Source organism: Pelophylax lessonae (assembly GCF_965119305.1).
Source record: "Pelophylax lessonae genome assembly, chromosome: 4".
Taxonomy (NCBI): domain Eukaryota; kingdom Metazoa; phylum Chordata; class Amphibia; order Anura; family Ranidae; genus Pelophylax; species Pelophylax lessonae.
In genome coordinates, this window is record NC_138771.1 from 271,494,008 (window position 1) to 271,513,131 (window position 19,124).

The 19,124-nt window shown below is 51.1% G+C and overlaps 1 protein-coding gene across 1 annotated transcript in view; it reads left to right on the plus strand.

Moving 5' to 3' along the window:
• Window positions 1-19,124, plus strand: part of XPOT (exportin for tRNA) — a 153,321-nt gene that overhangs the window by 102,146 nt on the left and 32,051 nt on the right. Inside the window, exons 18-19 of the mRNA XM_082253111.1 lie at window positions 9,100-9,385; window positions 15,320-15,509. Coding sequence (XP_082109237.1) covers window positions 9,100-9,385; window positions 15,320-15,509 — 476 coding nt within the window. The remainder of the gene's footprint in view (window positions 1-9,099; window positions 9,386-15,319; window positions 15,510-19,124) is intronic.

Here is a 19,124-nt window from a genome sequence, read left to right on the forward strand (position 1 = left end):
ACCCCCTGGGTATTTCTCCTTGCTGTCTCTGACTCTCCATGTTGATTTATGAGCATACATGTAATGTTATTATTTGCCTACTGTTGGTTTAGCAGTATTTGTTTTTTCACTGGGCACTTGCTTGTTTTGCAAATTTTTCAATTTTTATATAAATTTATACATATTTGCACATCTATAGGTTTATCAATGACATGCACCTACATGTCTCTTTTCAGCTGATCCTGGTTTCCTACCAGTTCATGCCTCTGCCCTGCTGCCTCTGGTCTGCAACTCGTGTATTCACCAAGGTGCTGGCCTTGGTATTGGCCCTACTGCATTCTTGTAGCATCCCCTTAATCCTGTTGCAGGTACAGTTGTAGAAGGCTTTATCATGCAATATAGATTTGACTGTCCAGACTTTGCAGTGGTTCAGATTGATCCTTGAACCTTTAGAGGTCGGTAGGGGAGCAAATTTATTGGAGTATCTATTATCTCTGGGAGTCTCTGGTTTATTGTGCTGTAAATGAGCATAATATGGCTAAGCAATGAGATTTTTTTGAAATTCAGAGTCCTTAGAGCTATAGAGGGGTACATAAGTGAGTGTGGCTGGTAATGAGAAGTATGTCATGTTAATCAGTGTATTTGCAAAAATTATCAAAATTATATAAATATATTCTGTAAACCATTTAACACTTTCCTCTGTATTAAAGTGCCATGTTTTATATACGTTTTAACCCCTTTGCATCGGTGTCTCCTGGCCCTTTAAGTGGTTTCAGATGCCAGGAGGCAGGTTTCATAATCATCTGGTTACTGTGATTGGCTGTCACGGCGATCACCTGATCGCAAAGTTTATAATTTCAAGAAACGATCAGGAGCTTTCTGTTAGACTCCAGTAACTGTGCCGAGTGTGCAGCTATTTAATTGATACAAAAATGAGCGACCGCTCCCCGCCAAGGCTCACTCGTCGAGTGGCAGCATATTTGTATACTATTGGCGCCTAAGGGTTAAGGCTAAGTTTACGTTTAAGAAAAAATGTAAATGCACATTTCTCTTTCTTTTATTGATGGACACAGCTCCTCATCTTCTTGACTATGTGGGTTATGCTGCCCCCTACATGAGTAGTTCACTAGGCAGGAAAAAAAAAACTTGACTACGCCTATGGGGCAGTCCCAGGGGGTATACTACCACTCTCTGCTATCGGTACTCAGTTTTTTTTCTGCCTAGTCAGGAGTAAGGACCTAGTTCCTTGCTGGGATCTCTGGTCCTGGCAATTTTTTCTTTTTAAATGGAATTCTTTTTATTTTGTTCCTTTGAGATCTACAATTAAGTGCCGGACTGGGCAACAGATTGGATAATCTAGATCCAGAGGGTCCCCCCAGTCTGGCCAGCGAGCGCGTGCAGGCCGCAGCTCTGCGCTAGTTCGGCCGCAACATAGCCCCACTGAATGGGGGCTGGCCTGCGAGTTAAACGTCTCACGAGGACGCATACAAACTGGTGTTTCCTCCTGGCCGACAGCACCCACATTACGATGGAGCAGTGGTTTGTCCGAAGCGGTGCCCACCCTGTTCCTGGTATGGTAAGCAGCTGTCCCCCCTTTGTCCCTGGATGGTTTTGGGGTGGACATGGGCCCCTCCCTGGGATGGACAGACCCCAGAGCTCCCCTCCTTCCCATGCACGCCCCTCCCCTACCCGTTTTATCGGTGGTCCTCTGCTGACCTGTTACCCCCCTCCCCTCCTATGGGGTGGCCGTACCTTTTTTAGGTCGGTCTGGGGTGTCCAGCTGGCAATGGGTGGGGGGGGGGGGGTCGCCGCCGCCAACTGGACAAACAATTTTTAAGAGGGGGTTCCTGCCAGGGACCCCCTTGCTACTGGGGTCCACTCCCTCCCATTCAGCGCCCCCCCCCCCTTTTTCTTGGTGGCCTTCTGCAGGCCCTTGCCCCCCATCTGCCTGGGGTGTTGAGCTGGGGGTGGGAGGGAAGCGCACCGCAGGTGACCAATCGATCGAACCGTGGGAGGGGGGGGGTGGTCCATGTTTTTGGAGCCGGTTGGGCAGTGATTCGGCAGTGGGAGCCCCTCCTCGGCCTCTGTTCTACACTTATTTTTTTTTGTGTAGGTTCCCCTCTCCATTAATGGAGTCCCTGGAGCATATTTCACCACCTGATCCTCTCTTAGGCTTTCGGGCACTCTGGGTCCCAACAACTGACTGTGCTGACAGCGGTCCTGGAGTCCTAGGTAGGTTTGCACGGTAGATTTGGTCCTGGGCAAACGGGCTAGCAAAAAGCGCCCCCGCATTCACCTGCTTCCTTTGTCTCGTCTCAGATCCAGAATCTGATTCGCCACCGCAGATGCGAGTTACCCTTCGGGGTCTGTGTCCACGCACCCTGCGTGCTCAGATGGTGAGGATGATTCCTCTGCTCCTCTAGCCGTGCGCTGATTGTATCAGTGCGGGAAACCTTAAAGATGGAGGATGTGACTAACGGAACATCGGAGGGGCAGGTCACCTTTGGCACCCACAGGTCCTCCAAAGCAGTGAAGGTGTTCCCCTTTCCTGCCTTCTTTGACAATCTTGTCACAAAACAGTGGGGGTGCCCGATACACACCTTTGCAATCCCTAAGCGTTTTTCAATGCGGTACCCCTATGGGGATTCCCTTCTTAAAAAATGGACGGCTGTCCCCCGAAACACGAGTTCAGGAGAAGGGTTACAAGCTCCTGACCCGATGGTACCTGTGCCCTTCTTCTGTTAAATACGTTGACCCTCTCCAATCCGATGTTTGTTAGAGATGCATGTCGTCTAGGGGCACGATTTGGCATATTTGGTGGGACTGTCCCCAGATCCACCGTTTATGGACCAACGTCATTGCTCTGTACTGCCAGCTGCGGGCGACCACGATTTCTGCCACACCGGAACTGGCCTTGTCTCAGGTGCCTGGTTCCTTCCGCTCAATTAAGAGGGATGTTCTCAGGTTCTTCTTGGCAGCTGTCAGGGCTGTAATCCCCAGACATTGGAAAACCATCCGTATACCCACTAGGCTGGAGCGGACCCTGGAGTTTGATGCAATTAGAGACATGGAGAATTTGTTGGCACGGGAGGGGGGCAAGGAGGAACGATTCTCTACCACGTGGATGTCCTGGGACATGTTCCGGTGTTCGGATGCCTTCAAGTCCTGGATTGATGCTCCAGTGTTACCTGGTGCCGGTGGAACACAGTGGGATGTACGCAGTCCCCTTCTGATCTCTCTTCCCTACCTGTATTTGCTGGTCCTTCCTCGCCTCTCTTTCTGCTTCTGCAGTTCCTTGCTTTATTTTTCTTCTCGTCTCCCTACAGATATGTCATTGACTATGACTGTTGTCTTTCCTATGTTTTCACATATTGCTTCTCAACATTACCTGGCATAGTGCCTTGTTATGGACCTCTGATCTTAATACTTTTTTAGATTACCTCTCTAGTTTTGATACCTGCTGTAGTGAGTTTTCTACCACTGTTGTTTTTTGTTTCTCTGCCACAGCTGACATGTACCCTCTTAGGATATGATTGGTTCTCCTGTGTCGCTCCTCTCCGCTTGGGTCCTTGTGGGCCTGGAGGTTTTATTGTGAGACTTGCTCCTGTTGCTGATTACTAATGTATGCTGTGATTGACTTATCGGTTTGTTTTCTTTCTTGTTCTCTGCTCTGTAAAACAAAAGTTTTTTTGCTCTTTCTTTCTCAATAAACAAAGATTGAACTAAAAATGGACGGCTCCTCCTGTAGGTGGACTCCCCGGTTTCCTGATTGAATAAAGCAACCGTAATTCCGGTTGAAGAGTCCCGGGTCCCTTGACCCGCCATATGTTCACTGCGGCTGGTTCGGCACTTAAGCTGGTATTTACTATTGCCCTGGTGTCGCAAGCTATGACACAGTGGGCAAAACTTCTACGCTGGGACCTGGAGGGGGAACGGCATCCCCGCCTTTGCGGAGCTGGCAGATCCGTTGGTCTTAGGGCTACAGTTTAGACCAGGCTTGAAAGAAGGCCTTATCCGCTGTTCCATTTGTGGGGGATGGCCTGTTTTAAGCTTCCTTGGATTACATCCTCAAAGGCCTCACAAGGGGAAAGAGTACTCTTCTACCTCAGGCTTCCAAGGGTAAGGAGTCCCGTCGCAGACTGGAGCCTTTCTTTTCGGCTCACAAGGCCTTTTCGTTAGGGTCTCAAGACAAGGGATCGAAGTCCTTCAGAGCCTCCGCCAGGGGTTCTAAGAGAACCTGGTCCGGCAAGCCACGAGCGGGTTCTGCCAGACCTGCGGACAAGACTTCCTCCGCATGAAGGGGTGCCCTCATCCATATCTGGGGTGGGGGGGACGTCTTTGCGGGGTTCCGGATATGTGGACCTCCCTGATAAAGGACAAGTGGGTCCACTAAGTCATTCGCTCCAGCTACAAGTTTGAGTTTCGATCATATCCTCAGGACAGGTTCTTCCCTTCCAACCTGCAATTGTCCCCAGAACGCTTAGGGTATCTCTTTGGGGCAGTGCAAGACTTGTTACTTCAAGGGGTGATTGTCCTGGTTCCAACATCAGAACGTTTTCAAGGTTTTTACTCAAACCAGTTTACAGTTCCCAGGAAGGAAGGCAAGGTGCGTCCAATTCTAGGCCTCAAGGCGCTAAACTGCTTTGTGCGGGTACAGAAGTTCCAAATGGAGTTCATTCACACGGTGATGGCGTCCCTACATAAGGGGGATTTCCTCGCCTCCATCATCAAGTATGCCTACCACCTACACATCCCAATATGTGTCGACCACCAGCGCTTCCTACGCTTTGCCATGGGCGAGGAGCATTATCAGTTTGTGGCGTTACCCTTTGGTCTCGTCTCCGCTCCTCGGGTCTTCAGAAAAGTATTTGCCCGGTGCTAGCATCGCTGCGTTAGCGGGGGATAGCTTTACTGGGGACGATCTGCTTTTACGAGCAGAGTCTTCAACTGCTCTGTTGGACAACTTGGAGAATACTCTGCGAACTCTGAGGGAGGTTAGTTGGATTTTGAATCTTCAGAAGTCTGCTCTGGTTCCGTCCACATGCCTGGACTATCTGGATCTGACTCTGGACTCGGCCCCGGAGTGTTGCCTCCTCTGGACTCGGCCCCGGAGTGTTGCCTCCTCTGGACTCGGCCCCGGAGTGTTGCCTCCTCTGGACTCGGCCCCGGAGTGTTGCCTCCTCTGGACTCGGCCCCGGAGTGTTGCCTCCTCTGGACTCGGCCCCGGAGTGTTGCCTCCTCTGGACTCGGCCCCGGAGTGTTGCCTCCTCTGGACTCGGCCCCGGAGGGTTGCCTCCTCTGGACTCGGCCCCGGAGGGTTGCCTCCTCTGGACTCGGCCCCGGAGGGTTGCCTCCTCTGGACTCGGCCCCGGAGGGTTGCCTCCTCTGGACTCGGCCCCGGAGGGTTGCCTCCTCTGGACTCGGCCCCGGAGGGTTGCCTCCTCTGGACTCGGCCCCGGAGGGTTGCCTCCTCTGGACTCGGCCCCGGAGGGTTGCCTCCTCTGGGCTCGGCCCCGGAGGGTTGCCTCCTCTGGGCTCGGCCCCGGAGGGTTGCCTCCTCTGGCGGAGGGTTGGCCTCCCTGGGCTCGGCCCCGGAGGGTTGCCTCCTCTGGACTCGTTGCCTCCTATGGCGGAGGGTTGCCTCCTCTGGACTCGGCCCCGGAGGGGTTGCCTCCTCTGGACTCGGCCCCGGAGGTTGCCTCCTCTGGACTCGGCCCCGGAGGGTTGCCTCCTCTGGACTCGGCCCCGGAGGGTTGCCTCCTCTGGACTCGGCCCCGGAGGGTTGCCTCCTCTGGACTCGGCCCCGGAGGGTTGCCTCCTCTGGACTCGGCCCCGGAGGGTTGCCTCCTCTGGACTCGGCCCCGGAGGGTTGCCTCCTCTGGACTCGGCCCCGGAGGGTTGCCTCCTCTGGGACTCGGCCCCGGAGGGTTGCCTCCTCTGGGACTCGGCCCCGGAGGGTTGCCTCCTCTGGACTCGGCCCCGGAGGGTTGCCTCCTCTGGACTCGGCCCCGGATGGTTGCCTCCTCTGGGCTCGGCCCCGGAGGGTTGCCTCCTCTGGACTCGGCCCCGGAGGGTTGCCTCCTCTGGGCTCGGCCCCGGAGGGTTGCCTCCTCTGGGCTCGGCCCCGGGGGCCCTCCTCTGGGCTCGGCCCCGGAGGGTTGCCTCCTCTGGGCTCGGCCCCGGAGGGTTGCCTCCTCTGGGCTCGGCCCCGGAGGGTTGCCTCCTCTGGGCTCGGCCCCGGAGGGTTGCCTCCTCTGGGCTCGGCCCCGGAGGGTTGCCTCCTCTGGACTCGGCCCCGGAGGGTTGCCTCCTCTGGGCTCGGCCCCGGAGGGTTGCCTCCTCTGGACTCGGCCCCGGAGGGTTGCCTCCTCTGGACTCGGCCCCGGAGGGTTGCCTCCTCTGGACTCGGCCCCGGAGGGGTTGCCTCCTCTGGACTCGGCCCCGGAGCGTTGCCTCCTCTGGACTCGGCCCCGGAGCGTTGCCTCCTCTGGACTCGGCCCCGGAGCGTTGCCTCCTCTGGACTCGGCCCCGGAGCGTTGCCTCCTCTGGACTCGGCCCCGGAGCGTTGCCTCCTCTGGACTCGGCCCCAGGCCCCGTAGCGTTGCCTCCCCTGCTGTCCAGCAGACTGTCATCTCTTTGGTCTTGCATGCGGTTACTAGGCCTGATGGTGTCTACCTTTTGAGGCGGTTCCATTTTCAGAATTCCACACAAGATTTCTGCAAAAAGATTCTGGTGAAATGGAACAAGAATCCTCAGTGTCTAGCCAATCTGATCCTGTTGAGCCAGAGCACGAGGGGGGTCCCTGGTTTGGTGGCCTTATTCTCTGGTACTTTGTCAGGTCAAACCGTTCTTCCCCTGTACTGGACTGTCATCACCATGGACGCCAGTCTGTCCGGGTGGGGGGGTGTCCTCGGCACTGTGTGCGCTCAGGGTAGTCTAGACTCTGGAAGAGTCCAGGCTATACCGATCAATGTACTGGAACTCCCGAGTGATCAGACTGTCTGGATCATTGAACATGTCATCTCCAGGGGTGTCCGGTATGAATTCAATTGGACCTTGCCACAGCCATGGCCTAGGTCAATCTGGGGGCACGAGAAGTGTCCTGGCGGCTCGGGAAGTAGCCGGCATTCTAAGGTGGGCAGAACGATAAATTCACGCCCTCTCTGATGTGCACATTCTAGGGGTGGAAAATTGGCAGGCGGATTACCTCAGTCGACAGGCGTTGGACCAGGGAGAATGGTCACTTCATCCAGAGGTGTTTCATCAGGTGTTTCCGGTGGGATACTCCCGAGGTGGATCTGTTGGCCTCTCCGCCTCCACAGGAAAGTGCAGAGGTTTATGGCATGATCCTGGGATCCTCTAGCCGATGCCACAGGTGCATTAGTGGCTTCTTAGAGTCGGTATTGTCTGATGTACACTTTCTCCCCTCAAGCCGAGACTCCTGCGCCAGATCGAGGCAGAACGGATTCTGGGCTTTCTAGTGGCTCCAGACTGGCCTCGCCGATCTGGCAGGCTGGTCGCTGGTGCTCCTTGGAAACTTCCTCTCAGGGAAGATCGGTTGGCGCAAGGGCCAATCTTCCATCCTGCTTTGAAGGCTTGGATGTTGAAGCCAGGTGCTGAAGGATATAGGGTTGTCTTCTAGGAAGATTTACCATCGTACTTGGAATTTTGTGGAGTGACTCCCTCAGGGTTCACCCTCGCTCCTTTTCGGTGACTCGGATCTTGGCCTTCCTCCTACGAGGGGTTGAGCAGCGCCTGGCCTTGAGTACCATCAGGGGCCAGGTTTCGGCTTTGGCAGTTTTCTTTCAACGTCCGTTGGCCGCACACTCCTTGGTGCATTCCTTTCTCCAGGGAGTGAGACACTTGGCTCCTCCAGTGCGGTCTCCATTGCTGCCGTGTTACCAGTTCTCCAGAAGCCTCCCTTTGAAAACATTTGGGAGGTTCCCCTGCTTAACATTGTCCCAGAAGGTGGCCTTTTTGGTGGCTATTACTTCTGCATGCAGGGTGTCGGAGCTGGCGGCGCGCTGTCTTGTCCGCCGTACCTGGTGGTTCACGGGGATAAGGTGGTTCTTCATCCATGTCCTTCGTTCCTTCCAAAGGTCGTCTCTGATTTTCATTTGAACGAAGACCTTATGTTGCCTCACTGTCTCTCAGGCCTAAGCATCTTAAGGAAATTGCCTTGCATTCCCTGGATGGGGTTCGGCAAACAGGGTGTACCTGGCAGCTACGGAGTCTTTTAGAAAGTCAGACTCACTCTGAACTCGGCCCAAGGCCCCAGAGCGTTGCCTGTTTAGAGGACTTGGTCCTCTTTGAGGGAGTTTTCATTTTTTTCAGGTGAGCTTCAGTTGTTTTATGGTTGAGCTCCATGTTACCTGGTTGGCATGTTTAGCCTTGGGAAGTATTTTTTTCTTGCTTTTCCCACCCCTCATGTTTTGACACTGCTTTGGGACGTCCCACTTAGTCAAGAAGAGGAGAAGCTGTGTCAATGAACGAAAGAGAAAATGGGATTTTTGTCTAGCCGTAAAATCCATTTCTCTGATGTTCATTGACGGACGCAGCACCCACCCCTCTATGGAGTTTGATTTTATTCTTCTGACACTGCTTGAAACAAAACGGATGTGCCTATAGCAGAGAGTGGGACTATACCCCTGGGACTGCCCCATTGGTGTAGTCAAAGTTTTTTTTTTTTTTTTTTTTTTGTTTGTTTTTTTTTTCTTGCCTAGTGCCCTCCTCCTGTAGGGGGCAGCGTAACCCACGTAGACAAGAAGATAAGGAGCTGTGTCCGTCAATGAACTTTAGAGAAATGTATTTTACGGTAAGTAAAAAAAAAAGTGCTTTTTATTTTATTTTTTCTAAGGGCTGCTGCACACCTCTGCGTTTACCTCTGTACAGGCTTTCAGTTAGAAAATTGGAAGAAGTATCAATGGACTACGAGTGCACTCATTACTGCACTCGTAGTCCATTGAGAACTACAAGTCCATCTGCTGTGGAACTTGTAGCTAAATTATTCTGAGGCCATTATAGTGGCACAGGCTGTATGTGATTTTACTGTCAATATTTTCACAATCTACTAATGTGTTGTGTTTTTTTTTTTTTTGTTTCCCCCCCACCTCTCTTTAGCCGTACAAGTAAAGCTTTTAGTAATAAACAGACCGTGAAACAGTGTGGCTGTTCTGGTGTTTATTTGGACTGTTTACAAAGCTTCCTGCCTGCACTAAGTTGTCCTGTTCAAAAGGAAATTATCAGAGGTGGTGTCCGCACCTTCCTTCATCGTATGATCATCTGTTTGGAGGAGGAAGTACTTCCTTTCATCCCTACTGCCTCAGAACACATGTTGAAAGATTGTGAAGCAAAGGACTTGCAAGAATTCATTCCTCTTATTAACCAAATTACTGCCAAATTCAAGGTATTCATTTTAGGAGTTGTCTGATGTCTTACATGGAACTCTTAGACTCCAGCGTAGCTGGATAATTGATGCTATCATGCACACCGACACTTTGATCCTGCTGCTTATCACTCTTTTCCATCTCCTCTGTCTTTTCCAGCAGAGCAGACAAAATGGTAACTTGCAGTAATGATTATCAATATAAACATGATTAGTAGATTGCAAAAATTCAGTCACAAGCAAGTATTGTAACTTCCATCTATACTCTTTACATTTTTCTCTTTCGTTCATTGACGATCACAGCCCCTTATCCTCTTCACCGTTGGGTTATTCTGCCCCCTACTGGAGTAGGACACTAGGCAGGAAAAAAAACTTTACGCCTATGGGGCAGTCTCTGGGGATATACTGCCAATATCAGCTAAAGCTACTCAGTTTTTTCTGCCTAGTCAGGAGTAAGGATCTAGTTCCTTGCTGGGATCTCTGGTCCTAACCATTTTTTTCCCCTTTACATGGATTTTATTTCTACCTTTTTGTTATTTTGTTTCCTTTAAGAAGCTACAGTCAACTGCCTGACTGGGCGATGGACTGGATAATCTAGATCCAGAGGGCTACCCCCAGTATGGCCAGTGAGCGCATGCATGTCTAAGCTCCTCACTAGGTCGGCCGTGACATAGCCCCACTGGACGGGTCTGGCCTGCGAGTTAAACATCTCGTGAGGGCGCATGTGACCTAGCCTCGGCCTGAGTCGCAGCATTCCTCCTGGCTGACAGCCACTCGCATTCCGATGGAGCAGGGGTCTGTCAGGAATGATGCCCAGCCTGTTCCAGGTATGGTAGTTAGATGTCCCCCTTTACCTCTGGAGGGTTTTGGGGTGCTCGTGGGCCCCCTCCCTGGGATGGTCGGACCCCAGAGCTCCCCTCCTTCCCATGCACGCCCCTCCCCTACCCGTTTTATCGGTGGTCCTCTGCAGACCTGTTACCCCCCTCCTATGGGGTTGGCCATACCTTTTTAGGTCGGTCTGGGGTGTCGAGCTGGGGAGGGGGGGGGGCGCCCTGCCGGAGACCGGACGATCAAGTTTTGAGAGAGGGCTGTGCCTTTTGGGGGGATTCCTGCCAGGGCCCCCTTTCTACTGGGGTCCCCCCCGGAGCCACGTGGCGTCACCGTTTTTTGTTTTTTTTGTTTTTTTTTTTGTGCTATGACTCGGCCATGTTTGTGTAGCCTCAGCTGCCATTTTGTTGTGGTTTCCTCATTGGAAATAGTGGTGGCCACATTTTTGGAGCTGTATGGGCGGTGATTCGGCAGAGGGAGCCCCTCTTCATCCCCTAGTGCTGACTCTTCGATCTTTCTCTTCTCTTCTCTTCGTTGCATGGTGTGCAGTTTGTTTGGTGCTGTGAGTGCCTGATCGGTGGTGGTAAGCTTTGTGGGGTCCTCTCTCTGCTATAGCAGTGATAGTGCATCTGTGCTGAGCCTTGAAATGCTGCTAGTGCAGTTGGGTTGTTTATAGCAGTGTTGAACACCTTTTTTTTTTTTTTTTTTATATGGATCCCTCTGTTCCTTTATGGAGTCGCTGAAGCACGTTTCCCCACCTTATCCCCCCCCCTTTGATTCTGGGGGGCCCTCCAGGTCCCAACAATCACCGACTGCACTGCGGCGGTCCTGGAGTCCTTAGTGCCCAAGGTGGATTTGGTTCTGGGCAAACAGGCTAGCAAAAAGCGTCCCCTGCCTCATCTGTTTCATCAGATCTTGAATCTGATTCGGCCTCCGCAGATGCAAGTTACCCTTCCGGGTCTGCTTCCACGTACTTTGCATGCTCAGGTAGTGAAGATTCATCTGCTCCTCTAGCCACACATAAGAAGGCGCTAGTGGATTCAGTGCGTGAAACTGTAAAGACTGATGCGGCTGATGCTGCACCGGAGACGCCGGTCCATTTGGCACCCCATAGGCTCTCCAAGGCGATGAAGGTGTTCCACTTTCCCACATACTTTGACAATATTGTCACAAAACATTTTTGAGATCCCTAAGCATTTTGCGTTGCGATATCCTTATGAATGAGGGTTTTCTGCTAAAAAAAAAGTGGACGGTTCCACATGTAGTGGGCTCGTCGGTTTTCAGGTTAAATAAAGCAACGGTAATTCCGCCTTTTAAGGATCCGGCTTATAGGTTGGAGGCTCTGACCCCATCATATTTTGTGGCTGGGTGCTTAGGCCGGTTTTTACTATTGCCCTGGTGTTGCAAACTCTGACCGAGTGGGTCATACTTTTACGCCGGGACCTGCAGGGGGGGGGGGGGGGGAACAGCTTCCTTCTGCTTTTTGGAGAGCTGGCGGATCAGTTGGTCCAGGGGCTACAGTTTCTGTGATGCCTCTTTGGATGCGCCTCCCTTGCTTTTTAGACTGTCGGTCTCAGCAGTGGTCCTTCGGTGTATTATCTGGCTAAAATGCTGGTCGGCAGACCAGACCTCTAAGAAGGCCTTTTCTGATCTCCCATTTGTGAGGGATCGCCTGTTTGGAGCTTCCTTGGATGACATTAAGGGCATCATGGGGGGGGCGGGGGGGGGGGGAGTACTCTTCTCCCACAGGCTTTCAAGGGTATGGAGCCCTGTCATAGACTAGGGCCATTCTTCTCGGCTCATAAGAGGCTTTTTCGTTACTTAGGGTCTCAAGACATGGGATCTAAGCCCTTCAGGGCATCCACTGGAGGTTCCAAGCAGCCTTGGTCTTGCAAGCCACGAGCGGGCTCTTCCAGACCGGCGGACAAGTCTTCCTCTGCATGAAGGGGCACCCTCACCCGTATCTGGGGTGGGGGGAAGTCTTTGCTGGTTTCCGGATCCGTGGACCTCCCTGGTACAGGACAAGTGGGTCCATGAAGTCATTCGGTCCGGTTACAAGGTTGAGTTTCGGTCTTATCCTCCCGAAAGGTTATTCCCTTCCAACCTGCGCTCTTCCCCGGGTCGCTTCCGGGGTCTCTTTGGGGCAATGCAAGACTTGGTACCCCCAAGGGGTGATTGTCCCGGTTCCGACTTAGGAACGTTTTCAGGAGTTCTCCTTTTAAACCTGTTCACTGTTCCCAGGAAGGCAAGTTATTTCCAATTCTGGACCTCAAGGTGCTAAACTGCTTTGTGCGGGTACAGAAGTTTCAAATGGAGTCCATTTGCACGGTAGTTGCGTCCCTACAGGAGGGGGATTTTTCTCACTTCTGTCGACATCAAGGACGCCTACCTTCACATTCCAATATGTGCCGGTCACCAGTGCTTCCCCTGCTTTGCCGTGGGCAAGGAGCATTATCAGCTTGTGGCATTACCCTTTGGTCTTGCCTACGCTTCTCGAGTCTTCACATAGGTGTTGGTCCTGGTGCTGGCATTGTTGCATCAGCGGGGGATCGCATTACTGGGGTATCTGGACGATCATCTTCTGTAAGCGTAGTATCCGACTGCTCTGATGGACAACTTGGAGATTATTCTTTAAACTCTGAGGGAGTTTGGTTGGATTCTGAACCTTTAGAAGTCTGCTCTGGTTCCGTCCACCCGTCTGGACTATCTGGGTCTGACCTTGGACTCAGCCAGAGTGATTCTTCCTCTGGAAAACTACATAAATTGCAGGAGCCAATTAAGCTTCTGTTGTCCAGCAGACGGTCATCCCTCCGGGCTTGCATGCGGGTTCTGGGCCTGATGGTGTCTACCTCTTTTGAGGCGGTTTCGTTTGCACAGTTCCACTCAAGATCTGTGCAAAGAGAGATTCTGGTGAAATGGGCCTTGGCCTATGTCATTCACCAAGGGAGCACAAGAAATGCCCTGGCGGCTCGGGAAGTATCCGGAATTCAAAGGTGGGCAGAACAATTTCTTCCAGCTCTCTGCTGTACACATTCCAGGGGTGGAAAATTGGCAAGCGGATTACCTCAGTTGACAGGCGTTGGACCAGGGGGAATGGTCACTTCATTCAGAGGTGTTTTATCAGTTGTGTCTTCGGTGGGGTACTCCCGAGGTGGCCCTGTTGGCCTCTCGTCTCAACAGAATGGTACAGAGGTTTGGCACGGTCTCGGCATCCTCTAGCCAACGCCACAGATGCCCAAGTGGCTCCTTGGAATGAGTATCATCTGATTTACGCCTTTTACTCTTTCAAACTTCTGCCATGACTCCTGCGCAGGATCGTGGCAGATGGGATTCCGGTCGTTCTAGTGGCTTCAGACTGGCTTTACCGTTCTTGGTATGCCAATCTGGTACGGCTAGTTGCCGATGTTCTGTGGAGACTTTCCTCTCAGGGAAGATCTGCTGTCCCAAGGGCCAATCTTCCATCCAGCTTTACAGTCGCTGGCTTTCACGGCTTTGCTGTTGAAGGCCAGGCACTGAAGGTTAGAGGTGTGTCGGAATTTGGTGATTCCTATGCTGTTAAAAGCTAGAAAATCTACCTCCTAGGAAAATTTACCATCATACTTGGAAGACCTACATTGCGTGATGCGAATCTCTTGGGATTCACCCTCACTCCTTTTTGGTGGCTCGGATATTTGCTGTCCTCCTATGGGGGGGTTCAGCAACGCCTGGCCTTGAGTACCATCAAGGGACTGATTTCGGCCTTGGCGGTTTTCTTTCAACGACCATTGGCCACACATTCTTTTGGTACGTACGTTTTTACAGGGAGTTCAACACTTTGCTCCTCCAGTGCGATCTCCATTGCCGCCTTGGGACCTCAATTTGGTGCTGTCAGTGCTTCAGAAATCTCCCTTCAAAAGTCTTCGGGAAGTTCTCCTGCTTATGTTGTCCCGAAGGTGGTCTTTTTGGTGGCTGTTACTTCTGCGCACAGGGTGTTGGCGCTGGCAGCGTTGTCTTGTCGTTCACCTTACCTGGTGGTTCACAGAGAATGTGGTTCTTCATCCCTGTCCATCGTTCCTTCCAAAGGTCATCTCAGATTTCCATTTGAATGAAGACATTGTGTTGCCTTCCCTGTTTCCTAGGCCTAAACATCCTAAGGAAATCGCCTTGCATTCCCTGGATGTGGTTTGGGCAATCAGGGTGTACCTGGCAGTTACGGAGTCTTTTAGGAAGTCAGACTCGCTATTTGTACTCACGGAAAGCCCTTGAAAAGGGTTGTCTGCTTCTGCTGCCACCATTTCCAGATGGATCAGACAAGACAGTGGTTCAGGCTTATGCCCTTAAGGGTCAGATTCCTCCTTTCCCTGTTAAGGCACAGTCTACTCGGGCACTTGGTGCCTCCTGGGACTTCCGTCATCGGGCGTCAGTGATGTAGATTTCCAAGGCCCCCACCTGGTGATGTTGACATCTGGGGATGCTTCCTTTTGGCCGCATGGTTTTGCAGGCTGCTGTTTAGAGGACCTGGTCTTCTTTAAGGGTGTATTGTTTTTTTCAGGTGAGCTCCAGTTGTTTATGGTTGAGCTTCATGTTACCTGGTTGGCTATTATTTTGCCTTGGGAAATTTTTCTTGCTGTTCTCACCCCTCATATTTGACACTGCTTTGGGATGTCCCAACGGTGAAGAAAAAGAGCTGTGTTTGTCAAGAAATGAAAGAGAATATGGGATTTTCGACTTTCCATGTCTCTGATGTTCATTGACGGACACAGCACCCACCCCTCTATGGAATTGGCTTTCTTCTGACACTGCTTGTAACAAAACTGAGTGGCTATAGCCGAGAGTGGGAGTGTACTCCAAGGGACTGCCCCATAGGCGTAGTCAAGATTTTTTTTCTTGCCTAGTGTCCTACTCCTGTAGGGAGCAGCATAACCCAAGGGTGAAGAAGATGATGAGCTGTGTCTGTCAATGAACATCAGAGACATGGGTTTTACGGCAAGTCAAAAATCCCATTATTCTAAAACCTGCATTATGGTACTTTTTTATTTTAAAAAGCAACAATTGCTAAATTAAAGATGTGCCACACTATAAAGAGTAGTTTAGTTTTTTTTTTGAAGAAGCTTGTACTAATTTGATTTATCTAACTTCTCTCTATAGACCCAAGTGTCGCCTTTCCTACAGCAAGTCTTCATGCCACTTCTTCATGCCATATTTGAGGTGTTAGCCCACCCTTCAGAAGAAAATGACCAGTCTGCTGCTTTAGATAAGCAAATGTTACGAAGAAGCTATTTCGCCTTTCTCCAAACAGTTACTGGAAGTGGAATGAATGAGGTCATTGGCAATCAGGGTTAGTAGATGTAGCAATGGAAAGTTTAACATACAATTTATTTCTCAGTCCGTCAGCCTGCAGTTGTGCAGATTTTTTTTATTCTTCAACGTACCATTTTCTTTCATTGATGGACACAGCTCCTGATATTCATAACCATTGGTTTTATACTGCCCTCCACAGGAGTAGGACACTAGGTATAAAAGAATTACATGATCGGAGACCCGATCAAAGCCAAAACCTGGCTTATTTCGGGACTCTAACCAGCCGGCAGCCAAGCCGGCCAGTTGCCTGGGTCCTCCGGTAGGACGGGGGATGATGGCCGAGCGGGTGCTGAGTCGCATCGGGGTTGTTATCTACAAAAAGCCGACCGCCGGCTCTAAAAAAAGAAAAAAAACGGTACCGAGGTGATGCCTCAAGCTGCAGGTATCACCCTGATACAACCACTTCTTTAAGCCGATGTACAGGTACGTCAGTTTGCGGGAACCACTTCCGGACCGCCCACAGCAGTTATACGTCGCTACTTTGATGTTATACCGGTGTTATGGCAGCAGATAGCTGCCATAATCCTGGTATTTTTTTACTGGGTGGCCAGTCCTCTTTCTCATAAAAGTGGTCCCAGCGGCAAATTTGCCACAGGATCGCTTTTATAGGCACAGGGAGAGGTGCCACCTCCCGCCGCTTCCCCGTTGTTTTCCCCACTTACCGGAGCTGTCAGTAGCGGGGAAAACGATCCGGCCCCCCACTCGACTCTATGGACTTGGAGGACCGGAGCGCCGTCATACGTCGCTTCCTCCCAACGGCCTTAAAGGGCCCATTTTTTTTTTTTTTTTTCATGATCAACAAAGAAAAAAGCAAAAGTTATTTCTCTTTCATCCATTGACAGACTTGGCTCCATATTCTTCTTAACCATTGGGTTATGCTGCCCCCTAGAGGAGTAGGACACTAGGCTGGAAAAAAAAACCTTACCATGCCTATGCTCTTTGCGTAAGTCATTGGACAAATCGTCTGCAGGGTTGTCCAGTTCGGATTCAATCTGACAATGCCACGGCCGTGGTTTATGTCAGTCAAGGAGGCACCAAGAGTGTCCTGTCGGACCGGGAGGTGACCGAGATCTTCATATTGGCAGAAAATTTTGATCCAGCTGTGCATATACCCGGGGTGGAGAACTGGCAGGCAGATTACTTGATTTGTTAGGTGTTGAATCAGGGGGAATGGTCCCTGCACCCAGGGGTGTTTCACCTGTTTGTCAGGTGGGGGACACCCGATATAGACCTGTTAGTTTCTCGGCTCAACGAGAAGGTACAGAGGTTTGTAGCCAGGTCTCGGGATCCTCTGGCTGACGCCGCAGGCGCACTGATGGCTCCTTGGGGTCAGTATCGGCTGATCTGGGAGTTTCCTCCGCTGAAACTTCTGCTGAGGCTTCTGCGCTGAATAGAGGTGGAAGAAATTCTGGTGGCCCCAGACTGGCCTCGCCGGTTTTGGTATGCAGATCTGGTAAGGTTGGTCGCCAATGCTCCTTGGAGACTTCCTCTCAGGGAAGATCTGTTGTCTCAAGGGCCAATCTTCCATCCTTCATTACAGTTGCTGGCTTTAATGGCGTGGCTGTTGAAAGCCCGGTATCCAAGGATAGGGGTCTTTCTGATTCCTACACTGTTGAAAGCTAGAAAATCTACCTCCAGGAAGATTTATCGTACGTGGAAATCGTACGTCTCATGCTGTGAATTGATTAAGGTGCATCCATGCTCCTTTTCAGTGGCTAGGATGTTGGCTTTCATCCAAAGAGGGGTTGAGCAACAGTTGGCCTTGGGTACTATTAATGGCCAGGTGTCGGCTTTGGCAGTGTTTTTTCAACACCCTTTAGCTACGCATTCATTGACGCGCATTTTTATCCAGGGAGTTTGTCATATGGCTCCTCCGATACGGTCCCCGTTACCTCCGTGGGATCTTAACTTGGTACTGTCTGTTCTTCAAAAACCTCCCTTTTAAAACTTGGGGAGATTCCTCTGCTTACACTGTCACAGAAGGTAGCCTTTTTGGTGACTATTACCTCTGCCCAGGCGCTGTTCTGCCAGCCTCCTTCTCTGGTAGTCCACAAAGATTAAGTGGTACTTCGACACAATCAGTCATTTCTTCCTAAGATGGTTTCGGATTTCCATTGAATAAAGACATTGTACTGCCTTCACTCTGTTCTAAACCCAAGAATCTCAAGGAAATTGCCTTGCATTATTTGCCCGGCAGTTACTGAGTCTTTCAGGAAATCAGACTCTCCTTTTGTCCTCATGGAAGGACCTCGGAAGGGCGTACAGCCGTATTCACTTAAGGGTCAGGTTCCACCTTTCCCTGTGAAGGCACATTCTGCTAGAGCCATCAGGCATCAGTAATACAAGTTTGCAAGGTGGCAACTTGGTCGTCTTTGCACACATTCACTAAATTCTACAAAGTCGATGTGTTGGCATTCTCGGATGCTTCTTTGGGTCGCAAGGAAAAGAGCATTTTTTTCTCTTTTAGGGTGTATGTTTCTAGGTGAGCTCCAGTTGTTCCTGGTTGAGCTCCATGTTATCTGGTTGGCTAAGTTTAGCCTTTGGGGAATTACGTTCTTTCTCTGCATTGTTTTCCCACCCCTCATGCAAATACTGCTTTGGCACGTCCCAATGGTTAAGAAGAATATGGAGTTGCATCCGTCAATGAGAGATAGAGATAACTGGATTTTTGACTTACTATAAAATCCTTTTCTCCGAAATTTGACAGACGCAGCACCCTCTATTTTTGAGTGGGTTTAGTTTTGTTTTTTTACTTCTGACACTTCTTGCAACAAAACTGAATCCTATAGAGTGAAAGGGGGTATTCCTTCAGAGACTGCCCCATAGGCGTGGTAAAGTTTCTCTATCGCTCATTGACAGACGTAGTCTTCTTGATTCTCAAGAGCTGGGTTATGTTGTCTCCGCAGGAGTAGGACTAGGCAGAAAGACAAAACGTTCTGGCTCCACCTTAGGGGCAGTCCCTGAGGGTATATCCTCCCTCTCTCTGCTACAGGGAATCAGTTTTTTTCTGTCTAGTCAGGAGTAAGGACCTAAGTTCCTTGCTGGGATCTTTTGGTCCTGGCAAGACTTTTTTTCTTTAAGAAAAAGACATTTTTTAGGTAGTTTTCTCCAGTGTTTTTTCCTGTGAGATCTTCAAGCAAAAATGCCGGACTGGGCGACACTTGTGGTCACCCCAGCCGGCCTACGAGCGCGCGCAGACCATGGCATTGCGCTTGGTCGGCCGCGACATATTCAAGTAAGTATGCGGGGCCGGGCGACGGGCTGGATGTTGAGATCCAGTGGTCACCCCGGTTTCTGCCTACGAGCGCGTGCAGACCAGTGCGCTGGGTCGGCCGCGACGGAGTCCCAGTAAAGGGACTGACTTTGCGAGTTAAAAGTCTCGCTTGGACGCCAGGTACCAGAGAGTCGAGGCGTCCACAAACCCCCACCCCGGTGGAGAGGGTATTGTGAAGAGAGGGTGCCTGTCGGTTCGGTATGGTGAGTAAACGTTCCCTTTTTTCCTCATTATGAGGCAGTATATATTATGGGCCCCTCCATATATGGTCAGTATATATCTGATACTTACAAGTCCCCCTTGTAATACAGCATGTGT